Raw genomic sequence first — 19,411 nt, 5'->3', positions numbered from 1 at the left:
ATAGGCAGGCACTACTGTCTGTACCTACATAACAAGCCTGTACATGTTTAAAAAAAAACGGGAAGGGCCATACCCATTGTATGTGTGCGCATAATGAGCCTGTATAATTTACAAGAAGAAACTGGAAGGCAGTACTTACTGTGCATTTGTCATTTGCATAGATAGTAGAGATGAACAGATAGGCAGTGCTGCCTGTACCTGCATGAGCCTGATCATGTTACAACAAGAAACAGGAAAGCTGTATGCCTAGATTATTTACAATAAGAAACAGGGAAGCAATACTTTCTGTGCCTATATTATTTACAGATAGAAAAAGGCAAGCAGTACTGTCTGTGTGCATAATGAGGAGAAATATGTCAGTAATATGTATGCTTACATCATTTACTGGAAGATAGTACTATCTATCTGTAGTAATTTAGAGGAAGAAACAAGGAGTCAATACTGTCTGTGCTTATATATTTTACGTAGAGACAATACTATCTATGTGTTAGGATTAAGGGTCAGAAAAGGTATGAAAAGCAATAACAATTCTTACCTGTTTTTTCCTATGGCTTTTAACCTTGATCTAGCCTCATGTCTTTTGCTTGTATGGGACTAATATTATACCATACTATCTATGCCTATATCAGTTACAGAAAGACAGCACTATCTGTGCCCCGCTTCACCATTGTAGACTGAAACCTAAGCACATAGATAGGGGTCACATTGCTGTTACATTAGCTCTGTATATCTAATAGATAGGAAAATAACCCACACATGGTGCTCAATTCCTCATTTCCGCTTTTCAGTTACTCTTTTTTTTTTTTGTCTTGTAATTTTTTTTTATGACAAATTCTTCAAAATGTCGCACACGGTTCATTAATTTTGCGCAAAATAGAAAAATATGCTCTTTATGTTTTTGGGGGTGCAAGTTTCGTAAAAATATTGTACACAACTCTGCAACATGCAGAAACATTTCTACCATACAAATAAAATTAACAACGAATTTGGCGCAAATCAGAACCGAAAAACTAGATTAAAAAAAAAATGGAATCATTATTTGGGGCCAAAAGAAAATCACTCCGAAGTGTAGCAGCAGTTCAACCACTTTCTATTCTAGCAATGATTTGCTAATAAAACAAATAATTTGCCCAGTTTGACCTACATACAATGTCGTAGATATTAAACGTCTCACCATATTTTCTTTTCCTTGTTTTCCAAAGCTGCGGAATAAAAACAGTAATTAACCTGCAGCGTCCCGGGGAGCATGCGAGCTGTGGGAATCCTTTAGAGCAAGAAAGTGGGTTCACATATCTTCCAGAGGCCTTTATGGAAGCTGAAAGTAAGTCTTTTTTCCTGCTGTTTGTGCTCATTAATTATGAAACGGCATCAATTTGTGCCGCTGGGCAATGTGGTGTAAGATTCTCCGCTGCTCCTTGCTATAAGTAATTGGAATGTAAGTTTCACGCCGGGATGTTACAGATGTTCAAGGACACTTAGGCTTCTTAAATAATACCCGTTACTTCCTGTTATATTATCCGTGTTCTAATAACCTCTTAGTCTGATATGTATCTATAACTGGAATCTGTATATTTACAACCCCGGATTGTTTCTTGAAAATATCCTACTGCAGTAAAGTACTGTTGTGTGACAGTAGAGCAGTTACCATACTGATGGCCCCTTGAGGGCAGAACAGTAAGTCTGAGGAGCCACTCAAGCCAATGGCAGCAGAGCACTGAGTGATGTCAGAGAAGGGGGTGTGTCTTTGGCATCATCTTGTTCAATACTGCCCAGTAACATGTATCAGGTTTCTTTTGCCTCTGGCATTCAAAACAAACTGTAATTATCCCACCGTACCCACTCAATGCCTTGTAGTGTGAGTTAATAGATTTTTAAACATGTCCCTGTATGTATAATTAGTACTGGTATGCATGAACTTTAATTGCTGCACATGCTAATTAGCTTTTTGAAGTCATAGAGGAGGAGCTAATCACCTGAAAAGTCAAAACGGCCGTTCCTAAATACACCCATTTTGCTTAATTAACATAATCATTGAAGCAACCATAGAGTATTTTAGCATGTCTTTTAAATCATACACATGCGCTGTTGTCTTCTACTACTCAGTGAGGCTTCTGTTTGTTTCATGGTGGTGATAATAACCGTTTCCCTTTTAAGGACTGATATGTATAGCGCACCCCTTTAATCATTGAAGATCCCTTTAAAGAGGACCTTTGTCTGGAAATTTTCATTTAAACTGATTCCCTTTTTCGATTAATACTGTTCCACTGATTCCGGAACAGTTTTTCTTTTTCTTTTAGGCCTCTCCATTGCAAAGTTATGTCTAAACATGCACATTTTCCCCTAACCGTGTACCAGAGAACTCCTTTATGGGCGTTGGCTTTTTCTCTGACTCTGGCCAATCAAAACACGGCCACGCCCACAGATAAGTTCGATGGTACACACCCAGTGCGATGAAGGGAAAATTTGCATCTTTATTACCAGGGGGCATAAGTTTGGAATGAAGGGGCCCAGAAGAAAAAGAAAAACTGTTCTAGAACCAGTGGAACAGCGACAATTGGAGGAATCTGTCAGTTTAAATTTAAAAAATCCAGTGGAAGGTTCCCTTTAAGGGAATACTTAATGATTAAAGTTGTGTGATATACACATCGGTCCTTTAAAAAAACCCGGTGAAGGGTCCTCTTTATTTTTTTTTTAACGAGTATTGTACACCATTTATTGCATCCACATCCTTCTCTGAATATCACAGTCCAGTCATTGAAGCAAGGAGCCCACTTAGATAGGTGCACAATTAATTCTGGGTCTAATAATTGGGATGTAAGACCCTTTTACATAGCGTTGAATGATGTTTTTCCATTAGATCTTAATGTCGCAGCTCACATTTCACACATCCTGTGCTTATCACCATCATGACGTCTCTGTTCTCTGGGTCTAATGATGGTGTTACATTCTTACTACTAATTAAGAAGATTTCCCCCTGTATGAGTCCAGAGAACATGGCGGAGCGCAGGCAGCACACCTGCTCCAGCGCAGTGTGCGAATTATTCTCAGTCTTTGATATCCTTTTGTCTTAATGTATTTTTCTCTTTCAGTCTATTTTTATAATTTTGGATGGAAGGACTATGGCGTCGCGTCCCTAACTACTATCCTCGACATGGTTAAAGTTATGTCTTTTGCCTTACAAGAGGGAAAAGTAGCTATTCACTGTCATGCTGGGCTGGGGCGGACAGGTAAGGTAGCTGTTTGTGAAAGATTAACTAAAGATTAACTAAACTTTCATTTTTTAACCCTGCTGTGGAACCATGAAAAAAATCACTGCTTTGGTACCATGGGGTTTATATGACCCCAGGCTCAAAATCGTCATATTTCATTAAAATGAACATGCTGGCTGTTCAGAATAATCAAGTTTTATTCTGTCATCATTTCAGAACTCCGTTATGAAATCAAACGTAACTTTGAAGCGATTTATTTGTCATCATCAACCACAAACTGAAATTTATACCAAAATGCTTTACTAATAACTAAAAGTATTCAAATTCAATTAATAAAAAAAAAGCACAATATCTGAAACTGTGTGGATTTTAGTAAAAACATTATGACAACGAATGATCTGGCAATAAATTTAGCCCTTGCAGTCACTGCACGTCATAGTGCCATGTTCTTCACAAGTGAACTTCTTGCAGTCATAGCAAACAAATCTCGTCTTTTTGTCCTTCGATCGAGGACAAACATAGCACCGTTTGCGCTGTCCTGTAACATAGCTGGTGTCACTTGAGGCATCCAAAGCTGCCAATATTTCATCAGGAGTCATCACAGTTCATCTAGCCATTTTTTTTTTAAATATTTTCTGTTTATTCACAGGTTTTGCAATATAATTGTAAATCCTGTGAATAAACAGAAAATATAAAAAAAAAAAAAAATTAAAAAAAAAATCAGACAATAAAGGTACTTTGGGGTCAGGAGAGTCCCAAACACAGAAAATTGAAAATAACTTTGAAACAAAATTGAAAAACAAATTCAAAATATCATCAACATAAGCAGAAATATGTTACTTGAAAATACATAGAAGGTCAATGTCTGAGATTGACCAGTTTTAGAAATATTTCAATTTATTCAGCACTGGGGTCTATATGACCCCATGGTTCCACAGCAGGGTTAATATAAGTTTACCCGTTAATTCTAGGGAGCTAGATCGGGAGTCACAGAAATCATATTTAAATGCGCTAAATATTATTTTTGGAGGCACCACTTTAAAAGGGGTGTACATGGGGACACAGTAATGGCCGAAGGATCAGGAAGAAGGAGGCATCTGATTAGGTTGAGTCAGATGTAAAAAATAATCTTAATTTGGCTTCTACCAAGCCTGCTGCCCCTTCCATGCTCTTAGACCAGCGCTAGCTGAGACATGAGAAGAAGACATTAGTTTCAGTCTTCACTAGAAATCAGATTTTTTCCAAAACTGAATTGGTTGTCACTACTTATAATTATCGTAATAATGAACCCATGGGAAATCCTAAATAGTATGGGAAAAAAACCCCACATCCTGACCTATCTGACCTTTGACACTCACTTAATTTTCATACGTATAGTATATGGACAAGAATCCTGGGACACCTACTGTACATTACACCTACAGGAGACATTACTGTCCCGTTCTACTTCCATAGACATTGATATCGAGTCGCTCTCCGCCTGCAGCTTTGACAGCTTCTACTCTTCTTGGAAGGTTTCGTACAAGATTTTGGAGGTGTCTGTGTTAATTTTTGCCTCTTCATCCATAATAGAATTTGTGAGGTCGGACACTGATTTGGGGGAGAAGCCGAGCTCACAATATGCGTTCTAGTTCATCCTAAAGGTGTTGGATGGGGCTGAGGTACAGGCTCTGTCCGGCCGCTCGTGTTTTTACACTAATTCTTCCAACCATGTATTTATGGACCTTCTGCACTGGGCCCAGTCATGGGGAACAGGAAAAGGTCTTCCCTAAACTGTTCTCATAAAGCCAGTAGCTACAATTGTCCAAAATGCCTTGTGCTGAAGAATTAATGTTTCCCTTCACCAGAACTCAGGGACTGAGGCCGACCCCTGATAACAAGCCCATAGTATTATCCCTCCTCCACTAAACTTTACCGCTAGCGCAATGCAGTCAGGGAGTGACATTCTTCTGTCGTTCACCAAACCCGGACTGTCCATCAGACGCCAGATAGAGAAGTGTGATCCGTCGCTGCACGGAACTCTTGTCCTCCAGAGACCGGATGTGGTGGCTTTATACTCACTTGGTGACGTAAGGCTCCATGCAGCTGCTGTGCCATGAAGAGTTGTCTAATCATGAAGCTCCTCGTGGGGTTGCAGTGTTTGTGCTGATCTTATTACCAGAGAAGGTCTGGACTCTGCAGTTATGGAGTCAGCAGAGCACTGGTGACTTTTCTGCCCTCTGCTCCTCAGCACTTGGCCCCCCGCTCTCCACTTTTTCATTGAGCTGCTGAGGTTACTTCCACTTCTCCTTGTTTGCGAGGAAGAAATGTCATGAACGGACTTGTTCCACTGGTGGCTCTTATTACAGGACTGCGCTAGTATCAGTCAGTTCTGCACCACCAGCCATTTGTCACGTTAATAAGTCACGGCAGGCGGGGGTCCAGATCTTATACACCCTAGGCGAGGGGGCTTAGTGTTATGTTCGTTGATTAAGATGTGAGTCCTGATACTTATCTCCATGCAGTTTATATCATTGCATACATCTAATTTTGGAATTAACCTGACGTTGTTTCTTTTCCAGGCGTGTTAATTGCTTGCTATCTAATATATGCCACTAGGATGACTGCAGATCAAGCCATTCTTTACGTACGTGCTAAGAGACATAACGCGATTCAGACCCGGGTCCAGCTCCTATGTGTCCAAGAGTTCACCCAGTTTCTCATCCCACTGCATAATGTCTTCTCCTGCTGCGATCCCAAAGCTCATGCAGTCACTTTATCGCAGTACCTAATACGACAGCAGCACTTACTCCACGGATACGAAGCGCGACACCTGAAATATGTGCCAAAAATCATTCACTTAATATGTAAATTATTAATAGACTTGGTAGAGAACCGGCTGGTGGTGGAGGAACAATTACTAGATGTCCCAGATCTATCTGCAGAAATAGAGAAGACGGTGTCGCAGTTCTCCACAGAGCAGCTCGATAAAGTATTAGGCCGTGATATTGGAACGGTGGACTCGTTGACCCATTCAGCCACCACGGCAGCATGTTACGGGGTTCAGGACTTGGCATTGACCAGTGAACAGGAGTTTGACCCATTGTGGAAAAGGAGGAACGTAGAATGTCTCCAGCCCTTATCCCATCTGAAGAAACGTTTAAGTTACAGCGACTCCGATCTTACGAAGGCAGAAATCCTTCTAGAGCAAGGCGAGACTCCATGGACGGAACCCTCACAGATGACTTTCTTGAGCAAGTTGAGTGAACAGTTGAGAACTAAGCAATGCTTTGTGTCTGGAAGTGAGGAAGCCCATTCTATACCCACGCCAAATCTGCAGAACGAACCCTGCGTGTCCACGGCATTCTCATTCTGGAGTCAAAGTAAAGTTAGTAGCATTGATGCTCCACGAGAGAACTCTCCGCTGTTCCACCGCAGGCGATTACCCAGGGAAATACAAAGAAGCCGCACTTTTTCCTTAGGATTTTCCTCAGCGTTAAGTGGCCAAACATCATTAACGGACTCAGAATTGTCAGCGTCAAACATGACTCCTCAGGACACCCCGGACTGTAGTTGTGTCTGTGGAAACAACAATGTTCTGGAGGATGACAACTCCTCCGAGCAAGAAGATGAGTCCCCATCTCCAAGAGTCTCATTTTATCTTGGATCTAGCGAGATTGCAGAATTCATCCCACAGATTGTCCTACAGTCTGAGTTAAACTTGGAGGCCAGGAGACTGCTAGCTGCCAAGGCCCTTGCAAATCTGGACTGTGACGATGTGGAACAGATAGCTGAGAAGGTCATCATGTGGCAGGTAAACAGTTCACCTTGGTGAAGAGTCCATTCTGCCATTTTCTGTATTTTTTATCTAACTAATTTAAAGGGGTTGTACTAATTTTGGAAGTTATTCCATATCCACAGTATAGTTGATAACTTCTCAATCACTGGAGGTCTGACCTCTGGGACGTAACCCCCATGGATCAGAAGATCCCCATGTGAATGGAGCAGTGGTTGATCATTTGCACTGACACTCTGGGAGTGCCGAAGATTAGCTGGGCTCAGTGATCTCCAGTAGTCCCATTAAGAATGATCATAGGGGGATCTTCAAATATTGTTGGGATCAATGGGGGTCCCAGAGGTTGGCCCACTAGCTATAGGGAAGTTATTCCCTATCCCGCACATTGGAAGTTGGTTTCAAACTTGGTAATACCCCTTTAATCCATTCCTAACCTCGACTGTCCATGTACAGTGCTGTGATGAAAAATTTTTGTACATTACAGAAGAATTAACAAAACCTAAAAACATTGTCGGAATTTTTTTTCTCACCATTTTACAACTTTTTTTCACATTTTTTCAGAACATTATATGGGAAAGTGAATGGTGTCAATAAAAGCTGCAACAATTCATATGGCTATGTCAATGGAAAAATTAAAAAAGATATGGCTCTCCGAAGAAGAGGAGGAAAAAGCAAAAGTGCAAAATTGTAAAATAGTTATAGTGGGAAGGGATAACATATATATAAAAAACTGTAAAAAATACATAACACTTTTTTACTATACTTAAATCTGTAATGACTCAAGCTATAAAATTCACTGATTATTTATCCCTCATGGTGAGTTTCATAAGAAATAAAATAAAAAAATGCCAGAATTACTGTTTTTTTTTTGGTCAACTAGCCTTAGATAAAAAAAAATAGATTTAAAAGCATTCAAAAATTCCTTTGTACCTAAAAATGGTACTAATGAAAATGTCAGCGCATCACCTCTCCTTAACCCCTTCCCGACCTCCGCCGTACTATTACTGCGGAGGTCGGGTCCCCTGTTTGATGTGGGCTCCGGCGGTGAGCCCACCTCAAAGCCGGGACATGTCAGCTGTTTTGAACAGCTGACATGTGCCCGCAATAGCGGCGGGTGAAATCGCAATTCACCCGCCGCTATTAACCAGTTAAATGTCGCTGTCAAACGCTGACAGCGGCATTTAATCGGAGCTTCCGAGAAATGATTGCATCGCCGACCCCCGTCACATGATCGGGGGTCGGCGATGCGTCAGGATGGTAACTATAGAGGTCCTTGAGACCTCTATGGTTACTGATGCCGGCCTGCTGTGAGCGCCCCCCTGTGGTCGGCGCTCATAGCACACCTGCATTTCTGCTACATAGCAGCGAACATCAGATCGCTGCTATGTAGCACAGGCGATCGCGCTGTGCCTGCTTCTAGCCTCCCATAAAGGCTATTGAAGCATGGCAAAAGTTAAAAAAAAAAGCTTTACAAAATATGAAAAAAATACAAAAATATAAAAGTTTAAATCACCCCTCTTTCGCCCCATCCAAAATAAAACAATAAAAAAAAAATCAAACCTACACATATTAGGTATCACCGCGTTCAGAATCGCCCGATCTATCAATAAAAAAAAAGCATTAACCTGATCGCTAAATGGCGTAGCGAGGAAAAAATTTGAAACGCCAGAATTACGTTTTTTTGGTCGCCGCAACATTTCATTAAAATGTAATAACGGGCGATCAAAAGAACGTATCTGCACCGAAATGGTATCATTAAAAACGCCAGCTCGGCACGCAAAAAATAAGCCCTCACCCGACTCCAGATCATGAAAAATGGAGACACTACGGGTAATGGAAAATTGCGCATTTTTTTTTTTTGTTTAGCAAAGTTTGGAATTTTTATTTACCACTTAGACACCAAACAAACTAGGTTACGTTTTATCTATGAACTCGTAATGACCTGGAGAATCATAATGGCAGGTCAGATTTGGCATTTAGTGAACCTAGCAAAAAAGCCAAAAAAAAAATAAGTGTGGGACTGCACATTTTTTGCAATTTCACCGCACTTGGAATTTTTTTCCCGTTTTCTAGTACACGACATGCTAAAACCAATGATGTTGTTGACAAGTGCAACTCGTCCCACAAAAAACAAGCCATCACATGGCCACATTGACGGAAAAATAAAAAAGTTATGGCTCTGGGAAGGAGGGGAGCGAAAAACGAGAACGCAAAAATGGAAAAGGGCAAGGTCGTGAAGGGGTTAAAAACACTTCCTCCCTTATGTCCGTCAACAGAAAAATAAGAAAAAATTATAGCTGGTAGTATATGAGAACATGAAGACAATAGTTATTATTATTTAATCTTTTTATTGTGCAAAAGTAGGAAGACTAAATTTATTCTCAACCGAAGATTGTCCGGCAGTGTCCTGAATAACAGCGCAGTTCAGTGATAGTCATGTCGATATGACTACAAGGAGCGCCAATTCATGTCACAGTTACGCAAGTCTTTTCACCAGCAACAGATGCCGAGGAGGACGACGTTGAGCTATTGTAAGATCAAGTTCAAGAAGAAATCGACAAGACGCCAAAACAAGACTTGCTCATTATCATGGGAGACTTGAATGCCAAAGTGGGCCATGGCAAACGTGGAATCGTTGTTGGAAACTTTTGACTTGGTGAACGAAACGAGGTTGGAGGAAGATTCATCAATGTTTGTACAGCAAATCAACTGTCCATCATGAACATCATCTTCCAAAATCACAGAGACTCTACACAGAGCTCTGACAAAGAACACTTTGTGCGTTTGAAATGTGTTGCTGTTAGGCTGTCCTTTCACTGATTTTTGTACGTATTTTTTGCACCTTCTCCTAATCCATTTTTTGCTAAAAATTTTGGAAGCTGGATCCAACCTCTCTTTTCGTCCACAGAAGATATTGACTACTGCCAGGTCGAGACACCATTGAGATGGACATCGACGAACTGTGAGTTGTAATGGACTTCAGCCTACTTGGGTCAATGGTCCCAAAAGATGCAGCGACAACACCAGAAGTCAATAGGAGAATAGATATGGGCAAATCAACAATGAAGTCACTGGAAAAGGTCTTCAAATTGGGGAACGAAGACTTGGCTCGTACATAGTCCGGTCTTTTCCATAGTAACATATCGATGCTTAACGTGAACTGTAGTGAAACAAGAAAGAAGACTCAACTCCTTCAAAATAGAGAAGGATTTCATAAATACCATGGATCTCAAGAAGAACAAACAAATCATTTTTGGAACAAATGAAGCCAGACGTCACTCGAAGCAAGGATCACCAAGCTACGACTTGCCTACTTTGGACACATAGAGAACAATCACTGGAGAAGGACATCATGGTCAGAAGAATAGAAGGAACAAGGGAAAGAGGACGACCAGCAACCCGATGGATTGATACTGTCAAGATAACGACAGAGAAGACCTCGGCTGACCTATCTAGGTTCATCCATCAAGTCTACATCATTCGAGTTGAAGGCCGTTAAATAATAAGTAAGACCAAGAAATGTCATTTATACCTCAAGGTAGAAAAACTGAAAAATTGCCATTTTTTTACTCTCCGTTATGGTGAGGACGAATGACACACTCATAGCTGTTTTTTATATCGCACATTACAGATTTTGTACTTTTGGAAGCATCAAGTTTTTTATGACAGTGATTTAATATGGTGTTCTTTTGCCTACCTTCCATTAGAAAGAGTTGAATATTCGAGAAGCGGCCTGGGACCGGATCTGCGCAGAGAGGAACCCTTTTGTCTTAAGCAATTTAATGTGGTCATGGATTGAACAGCTTAAGGAACCTCTGATCACAAAGGCAAGCGTTCATTTATTAGCAAGTTATAGCAGCGATCCCGACAGCGCCCTCTACCTGCTAGAAAAGGTAACTGTCATCAGATTGATAAAAACTTTGGCTGCACCCTCTCTGATAAATGTGCACAACATAAATCACTGGTTGGCAATAACTGCGGCACTGTTTCTTCATCAGTAGAGATGTTTTTTAATTTATGCGATTTATTAGATACTGACATGTATGGCGCAAGTGACACTAAATTGTGCTGCAAAATAGGAAATACGGCACCTATCAACTTGTTTTATGTAACATCTCATCCCTTCCTAACATGCGCAGCCAGTTGCTGAGGGTCTTGATTATCAGACCCTCACTGCTTACTTAATGCGAAACACTTTGCAGTGGGCTGCTGAGCTCTTGCATTAGCACATGGACAGAGCTGTGTACGGGCTTCATCGAAAGTCTGTGATTCCATTCTCCTATCTGTGTAAAGGCTCACAGACTTTCCACTGAGCCTGTACACTATTCTGTGCTCACAAATCTGTGCTCCGCGCATCTGCCTCCTGAGCAGCACACTGCATAGTGGGACCAGGGCCTTTAACGTTAGGAAGGGACTAAATTGTAATAAAAAAGTGAAACAACATTTATTGTATATTTCGGACCATGTCTTGCACCTTACTGAAAGACGCATCCCAGGTTTAGACAGCAGAATAGAGGAAAAACACATTTATTACTGATTAACTCTTCCCTGGAGGTGTAAAGAAGTGGTGGGTCAATATTACTTATTTTACTTTACTAGTGTAGAATAGGGAGGTAATAAATCTACTTATTAGTGTTTCTCTGAAGCATGTGTGTTACACCAAAACACACAGCTCTGCTACATCAACCCACAAACACACTGCTCTGCTACATCAACACACAAACACACTGCTCTGCTACATCAACACATAAACACACTGCTCTGCTACATATATACACACAGCTCTGCGGCATACAGACACAGCTTTGTGTATCTGTTGTTTTTTTCACACTTGATAAAGATGCCAGGATTGCGTTGAAACACTTAGTGGTTAATACAGAACCTTAAAGGGGTTTTCCATTACTAGGATAACCCCTTCTTAAACTAAATGTTCGGCCCCGGTAAAATTATAGAACCTATACTCACCTCTTGTGCTGGCAGTTGCCCTCCCCGGGGGTGTGATGCGGTGTGGTGACACGTGACACCGACTCCCAATCAGCGCTGGCTTCACTGTCTCTTCCTTCGGACAAACTGAACGTTAAGAGGAAGCCAGGGATCAGCTGCAGCCCGGGCTTCCTCTTCATGTTCAGTTTGTCCAAAGGCAGAGACTGTGAAGCCAGCGCTGATTGGGCTTTGGGCATCGTATGTCCTACCACCGCATGATATCCCCGGAACTGCGAGTGCCAACACCACTGGAGTGGAGCCGGCACTGGAGGTGAGTATAGGCTTTATTATTTTATGGGGAACGAACATTTAATTTAAGAAGGGGTTGGCCTAGTAGTGGACAACTTCTTTAAAGTTATATTGCAGCAAGAGACTTCTTTTCCAGCAGCACAGCTGATTTTAAAAGTGATTTGTATCCTAGTTTGGAGGAAAACTTTGCTACATACACACACAGCATGCTATATACACCCAGATAGCTCTGCTACACCCAAAATTAAGCTACATGCACATGTAGCCTGCAACATACAAACACAGCCTGCTACATACACACAACTATACTACATGCGTAAGCACACACACAGCTCTGCTATATACACACAGCTACATATATATATATATATATATATATATATATATATATATATATATATATATATATATATATATATATATATATATATATATATATATATATATATACGCACACAGCCTGCTACATGCACCAAGACAGCTCTGATACACACCCAAAGCTATGCTTCATACACATGTAACCTGCTACATACACTACATGCTACATACGACTATGCTACATGTGCAAGCACACGCAACTCTGCTACATGCAAATACAAACCTCTCCTACATACACAACTCTGCTATAGACTACAAGATAATATAAGAGCCATGTGTTAAATATATATATATATTTTTACCTTGCTGATAAGTGAAGCTTCCCTGAAGCCATTCACAGACAGCTTCCAGAAATGGGACCACTGCTGCCAGCTGATGCCTTTTGACTCGCAAATAAAATGAGAATGTATTAGTAATAAATGCCATATAGACAAAATAGGAGCTGGTGTATAACTGCCTGTAAGGATACTGAATATTTAATATGCTAAATGAATTGGTGTCTAACTACAGGGGCAGCACCAGACCATGTTGTGCATCCTGCAGTGTGTGAGTAACCTGCGGCCGCTCCCCTCTGACATCGAGGATGCAATACTGACCCGAATGGTCATCGCTTTCACCATGGTAGGTACTGTTGTGTGATATCTGGGGTTCGGAACGATTTAGCTGCCTACAGCTGTAGTCCTTCTATCCTTAGGATCGACCATTAGTCTTAGATCGGTGGCGGTCTAACTCCCAGCACCCATGCCAGTTGGCTGCCCTTTCATTTTTTGTAGGGGTTGTCCACTACTCGGACAGCCCCTTCTCAGTCCTTATGTTTGTTCCTAGTAAAATAATAACACTTTTACTCCTCTCCGGCGCCGTTCCAGAGCGGCGGCGGCACTGGCTGTCCCGGCGATGGCGTCACATTGTTACATCAAGCGTTCCCTGAGGCCAATCGGCGCCCGCCTTTGGACAAATCACATATATCCGTAGGAAGTGAGAGCTGCTGCTGATGTATGTGATATGTGAGACCGAGTAGTGGACAACCCCTTTAACTATAAAACATGAATTTGTTATTTTTTTTTCTTTTAATCTCTGGTATGCCCCTGTGCCACAACAATATGTATATGTGGTAATTTAGGGATCGGACTCGCCATTTGCTCTTGCCAGCGAGCACAGGAGGCTGTGGCTGCGCCGCAACTGTGACCGCAGGAAAATAAGGGGCAGATTTCTTAAACCCGTGTAAAGGAAAAGCTGTCTTTGTTACCCATAGCAACCAATAGGAGTTCAGCTTTCATTTTAGCAGAGCAGTTTAAGAAATGAAAGCTGTGCTGTGATTGGTTGCCATGAGAAACAGAGCCAGTTCTTCTTTTAGTCTATTTTGATAAATGAGGCCCTTTGGCTCTGCTGCGAACAGTGAACGTGTATTGTCTTTTTATCTTCATTTTTTTTGTGTCTCTCATTGGCCTCCCCTTGCTTTTCATTGCTTCTTGATTTTAATTATGAACATAGGCTTGTCTGACCCTGAGATATTCATTTTGCAGGTTAAACACGATTCAGAAGACAGTCCTCTGGTCTACAATACTCTGAAACCGATTTTACAACACGCCTTGATGGACATCCGAAAATAAAGCCTCCAGCGCGGCTCCGCGGTGCACGAGCTCGGCCTTGTGTGCACTTTTTAGGTGTCATGTGTGTTTCCTGTGAGGTTCGTGTTTACATGTTGGTGACATAAAGGGCTCAGACTACAGAGAATGTAGGAAACTCCAGGGGACTTCATGTTCTAGTAGCTATTTTATCTTTATACGTGTTTCTTACGAGCTCGGTTCACTGTGTTTTGCGGCACCTTTATACGTCCATGGGCCAGTATCTTATTTGTGAATAGTATGTATTGTATTTATTACTTTACTGGGCGTAATGCAAGCTCCCTGCAGAACGCGTCCGGGGAACGCACTGTGAAAATCTAGTATGAAGGATTGAATACGGCGGGTCAGACAATATAGCAATAGACCTGCTGTTACATAGGTAGAGCCATACATGTATGAATGTTGGGTATAAAGTCTATAGGGCATCTCTTTTATCAAGATGCTTACATGGAAATAGACTATGCTTCTCAGAAAATGACCTATTTAGATCAGTTTTTTATGTTATATGTTACATAAACATGGCTTTATATATATATATATATATATATATATATATATATATATATATATATATATATATATATATATATATATATATATATACAGCTCAAAAAATAAAGGGAACACTTAAACCACAGAATATAACTCCAAGTAAATCAAACTTCTGTGAAATCAAACTGTCCACTTAGGAAGCAACACTGTTTGACAATCAATTTCACATGCTGTTGTGCAAATTGAATTGACGACAGATGGAAATTATTGGCAATTATCAAGACACCCTCAATAAAGGAGTGGTTCTGCAGGTGGGGACCACAGACCACATCTCAGTACCAATGCTTTCTGGCTGATGTTTTGGTCACTTTTGAATGTTGGTTGTGCTTTCACACTCGTGGTAGCATGAGACGGACTCTACAACCCACACAAGTGGCTCAGGTAGCGCAGCTCATCCAGGATGGCACATCAATGTGAGCTGTGGCAAGAAGGTTTGCTGTGTCTGTCAGCGTAGTGTCCAGAGGCTGGAGGGGATACCAGGAGAGAGGCCACTACACCACGAGACATGGAGGGGGCCGTAGGAGGGCAACAACCCAGCAGCAGGACCGCTACCTCTGCCTTTGTGCAAGGAGGAACAGGAGGAGCACTGCCAGAGCCCTGCAAAATGACCTCCAGTAGGCCACAAATGTCCATGTGTCTGCACAAATGGTTAGAAACCGACTCCATGAGGATGGTCTGAGTGCCCGACGTCCACAGATGGAGGTTGTGCTCACAGCCCAACACCATGCAGGACACTTGGCATTTGCCACAGGACAAAAGGATTTTTCAAATTTGCCACTGGCGCCCTGTGCTCTTCACAGATGAAAGCAGGTTCACACTGAGCACATGTGACAGATGTGACAGTCTGGAGATGCCGTGGAGAGCGATCTGTTGCCTGCAACATCCTTCAGCATGACCGGTTTGGCAGTCGGTCAGTAATGGTGTAGGGTGACATTTCTTTGGAGGTCTGCACAGCCCTCCATGTGCTCGCCAGAGGTAGCCTGACTGCGATTAGGTACCGAGATGAGATTCTCAGACCCCTTGTGAGACCATATGCTGGTGCGGTTGGCCCTGCGTTCCTCCTAATGCAGGAAAATGCCAGACCTCATGTGGCTGGAGTGTGTCAGCAGTTCCTGCAAGTTGAAGGCATGGAGGCTATGGACTGACCGACCCATTCCCCAGACCCTGAATCTGATTGAACACATTTGGGACATCCTGTCTCGCACCAACGTCACGTTGCACCACAAACTGTCCAGGAGTTGGCAGATGCTTTAGTCCAGGTCTGAGAGGAGATCCCTCAGGAGACCATCCGCTGCCTCATCAGGAGCATGCCCAGGTGTTGTAGGGAGGTCATACAGGCACATGGAGGCCACACACACTACTGAGCATCTTTTCCTTGTCTTGAGGCATTTCCACTGAAGTTGGATCAGCCTGTAACTTAATTTTTCATTTTGATTTTGAGCATCATTCCAACTCCAGACCTCTGTTGGATATTAGTTTTGATTCACGTTGATCATTTTTAGGTTTTATTCTTCTCAACACATTCCACTATGTAATGAATGAAGATTTACAACTGGAATGTTTCATTCAGTGATATCTAGTATGTGGGATTTTAGTGTTCACTTTATTTTTTTGAGCAGTGTGTAGATAGATAGATAGATAGATCCTTAGTTAGAAAAAGTCTTGCAATTTTCTTCCTGTTCTTTCAGTAAGAGTTTTCAGCAGGCTCATTATCAGCAGAGGTAGGATTAGAATGTTAGGAAGCACTTCTACACCCACAGCAGAAAATACGGGATCTACCAGTAACAATAGGCGATGTCACAGCTACCTTTCCCCTAAATGACCTATGCACACTCCTTAGATGCTTCAATACAAAAGTTAGGGACGGTATCCGACTATTGTGGCCATGTACATATGTTGTTTCCTGAAGCAAAAGCAAGTTAAAGTCTAAAAACACCACAGTGGAGGGTGTGAAAATTGCACCATTTTTATTTTTTATACAGATTGTGAAGAAAACATTGCCAACATTAAAAAAATGTATATGTAGCCTAAAAACCTGATATAAATAATAGGTCATTTTCTGAGGCTCGCTTCCCTTTAAAAGCCCATGAACATTTTATGGAGGGAATCAATACTTTTTGTTACAAGTGCTCCACCTTGACCCGATTTCTATTAGGTAGTCACAAGCATCAATATAGTTTCATCTGATGGTGGCCGAACCCGCTGATTTGGGTGGGATCGTCCAACCATCTAATTTGAATAAATGCGTCCCATCTTTCCCTTGACGGCAGATGATAAGGGAAAAAAGGATCAGACATGTTATATTTTAACATGTTTTAATATTTTATTAAGGAGGAAGAAGTTTGCCTATTGAACACACATGCACTCTCTGCCACACTGACCGTGCATTTGTATGGTGGGGTTTTGGGATAATAGCTGTCTGCCAAACAAGTTTCAGGACAGCTCTTATCTTAGGTGTACGGTTATCTTAAAGAATGTGTTGTATTTAAAGGGTCCTTATATAGCTTCAAATTGACCTTTAAGGGTAAGAAAGAGGCTGCTTATTAGCGAACTTTAGGTTTAAGCCCCTCATAAGTACCGACCAACTTGCATCTAATTTAAAGAGGACATATCACCAGGTCAAAGTGACCAGTTTTTTGCTCTTTTTTTATTCCTTTTTTTTATTCCCACTGCTCCCCTGAGTATTCCATTTTTTATTTTATAAAATTCGCCATCCGGTTCCAGAGGTATGGGGCTTTTTATTTAGTGCTAATGTCATAGTTCAAGGTTCATAGTTTTAAGGTTGAAGGTAGATTTAATTCCATCGAGTTCAACCCATAGCCTAACATGGGTTGAACCATAATTTGTTTTGCCTTTTCTAGGGGGCATAGCTCACAGGGTGCTTATCCAGAGCAAGCTAAAGACACGCCCTAGAGGATCCTGTGAGCCCCGCCTCCTTGGTAAAGATCATAGAAATTAGAACTGAAAAAAGGGCTCACATCTCTGGAACCGTATGACGAATTTTATAAAAACAAAAAGCAGAATAATCAGGGGAGCAGCAGGAATAAAATAGGAGTAAGAAATGGTTTTATATGAAGAAGGCGTGACAGAGAATATGTCAGGGAAATAGACTTTCATTAAAAAATATAAGAGAATCCTTGAAAAAGGACTCACTCAGGCATTATATTTGTATCTTCTGGATTGGACTCTTTATTTCCTTATTTTCCACTGGGTACTTTATTTTCATAGGGTGAGTTTCCGGTCAGCTCAGTTCTGTGAATTACTTACATTTGGATTTTCCTGGCATACTCACAGCCTCCACACATCAATGTCTGATGAGAGAGCGTTCTACACCACATTCTCCACCCGGTGCGTGAATTGGGGTGCACATGAATTGACCGTATCCAGATATAGAGGAAATGAGGGTGGCAGAGCATGTGTGTGGTGCCGATGCTTCTTTCATTTTACATAGCGCTGATAGCTGACTGCTGTTCTCGATTGTCTCAATCCCTTGAAAGATGAATGGAGTGACAGCGCGCATCGGCGGTACCTCTACCTAAAAGAGGTTCCATCATGAAGATTACTTTAAGTCCGTCTGTTCCAGTCACCGGCAATCGACTGCCAACACCAGGAGAACCGTAATAACGGGAACTGGCCTGTAGTCTTACATGAACTCATGAATTGAATGGCAGCTATCACCTATCCGTCTGCCACTCCCTTCTTTTTTTTATGACACGAATATAGTCAAGGGGAGCACAGTGGCTCAGTGCTTAGCATTGTTGCTTTGCAGCGCTGGAGTCCTGGGTTCAAATCCCACCAAGGACAACATCTGCAAGGAGTTTGTATGTTCTCCCCGTGTTTGCGTGGGTTTCCTTCGGGTTCTCCAGTTTCCTCGTACTCTCCAAAGACATACTGATAGGGAATCTAGATTGTGAGCCCCAATGGGGATAGTGATGATAATGTCTGGAATGTGCTGGCGCTATATAAGTAAGCAACATACATAAAGGTTGTGTCCACCTTTGTAGGAGCTACTTTTTGTGAGCGGCCTTCAATCCGGCTCTTTCAGGTGAGTCCTTATTAGGGGACCTCTCAGCCATTTAAAAATCATCAGAAAATACAAAGGAGCCTCGTCAGGCAGAGACAGAGGAGAAATCAGAGAAAAACGCCCATATACCTCCAACAGCTCTTCCTCCCGACCTCACCATACACCTGTTTCCAGTGGGGAGAGGGGAGTTAGCTGCTACCACAATCTTCTCGAGACAGCTTATCTCCGGTGACAGATCCACACTTGTCGGAAACTTATGGCATGTCACATAAACATATCCATAATGGGTATACCCTTTTATGTACAGGCAGAGTGTACAACTAGTAAAGAGCAAATACTTAACTGCACATTATCAGCGCAGGCCACCTTATATTCAGTACGTGGCCAACAAATTGATTTTCATATTATTTTGTGATATAAATAAATTCTATTTATTTTTTCATTTACCGAGATATGAATAATGAATTGTGCGGACACTGAATTAATAAATCACTGTGATTAGGAATCGTACTTGCAAGTTGGGTGTAATGTGCCTTTAAAACAAAAATAAAATGTTTAACATCCAGTTGCGATGACAAATTACTTCTAAAAGGAAGAAGAGAAAAATCATCTCTCC

At 41.6% G+C, this 19,411-nt stretch overlaps 1 protein-coding gene across 3 annotated transcripts in view; it reads left to right on the top strand.

Annotated features, from left to right (window-relative positions):
* The window catches only part of PTPDC1 (protein tyrosine phosphatase domain containing 1), a 74,221-nt gene extending 59,450 nt beyond the window's left edge, over positions 1-14,771 (top strand). For 2 of the 3 annotated variants that reach the window (XM_077277790.1, XM_077277792.1), the window contains 6 exons: positions 1,203-1,321; positions 3,090-3,227; positions 5,771-7,002; positions 10,692-10,877; positions 13,105-13,215; positions 14,118-14,754. In XM_077277790.1, the coding sequence (XP_077133905.1) occupies positions 1,203-1,321; positions 3,090-3,227; positions 5,771-7,002; positions 10,692-10,877; positions 13,105-13,215; positions 14,118-14,204 (1,873 nt within the window). In that variant the 3' untranslated portion in view covers positions 14,205-14,754. Of the gene's footprint in view, positions 1-1,202; positions 1,322-3,089; positions 3,228-5,770; positions 7,003-10,691; positions 10,878-13,104; positions 13,216-14,117 lie in introns of all 3 variants that reach the window. The other variant, XM_077277791.1, reaches the window with a different exon arrangement.
* Positions 14,772-19,411: the final 4,640 nt, after the last annotated feature.

This window comes from Ranitomeya variabilis, chromosome 8 (assembly GCF_051348905.1).
Source record: "Ranitomeya variabilis isolate aRanVar5 chromosome 8, aRanVar5.hap1, whole genome shotgun sequence".
NCBI classification, from domain to species: domain Eukaryota; kingdom Metazoa; phylum Chordata; class Amphibia; order Anura; family Dendrobatidae; genus Ranitomeya; species Ranitomeya variabilis.
Note: the sequence above shows the minus strand (reverse complement) of the source record. Positions and strands in the feature narration are given on the sequence as shown.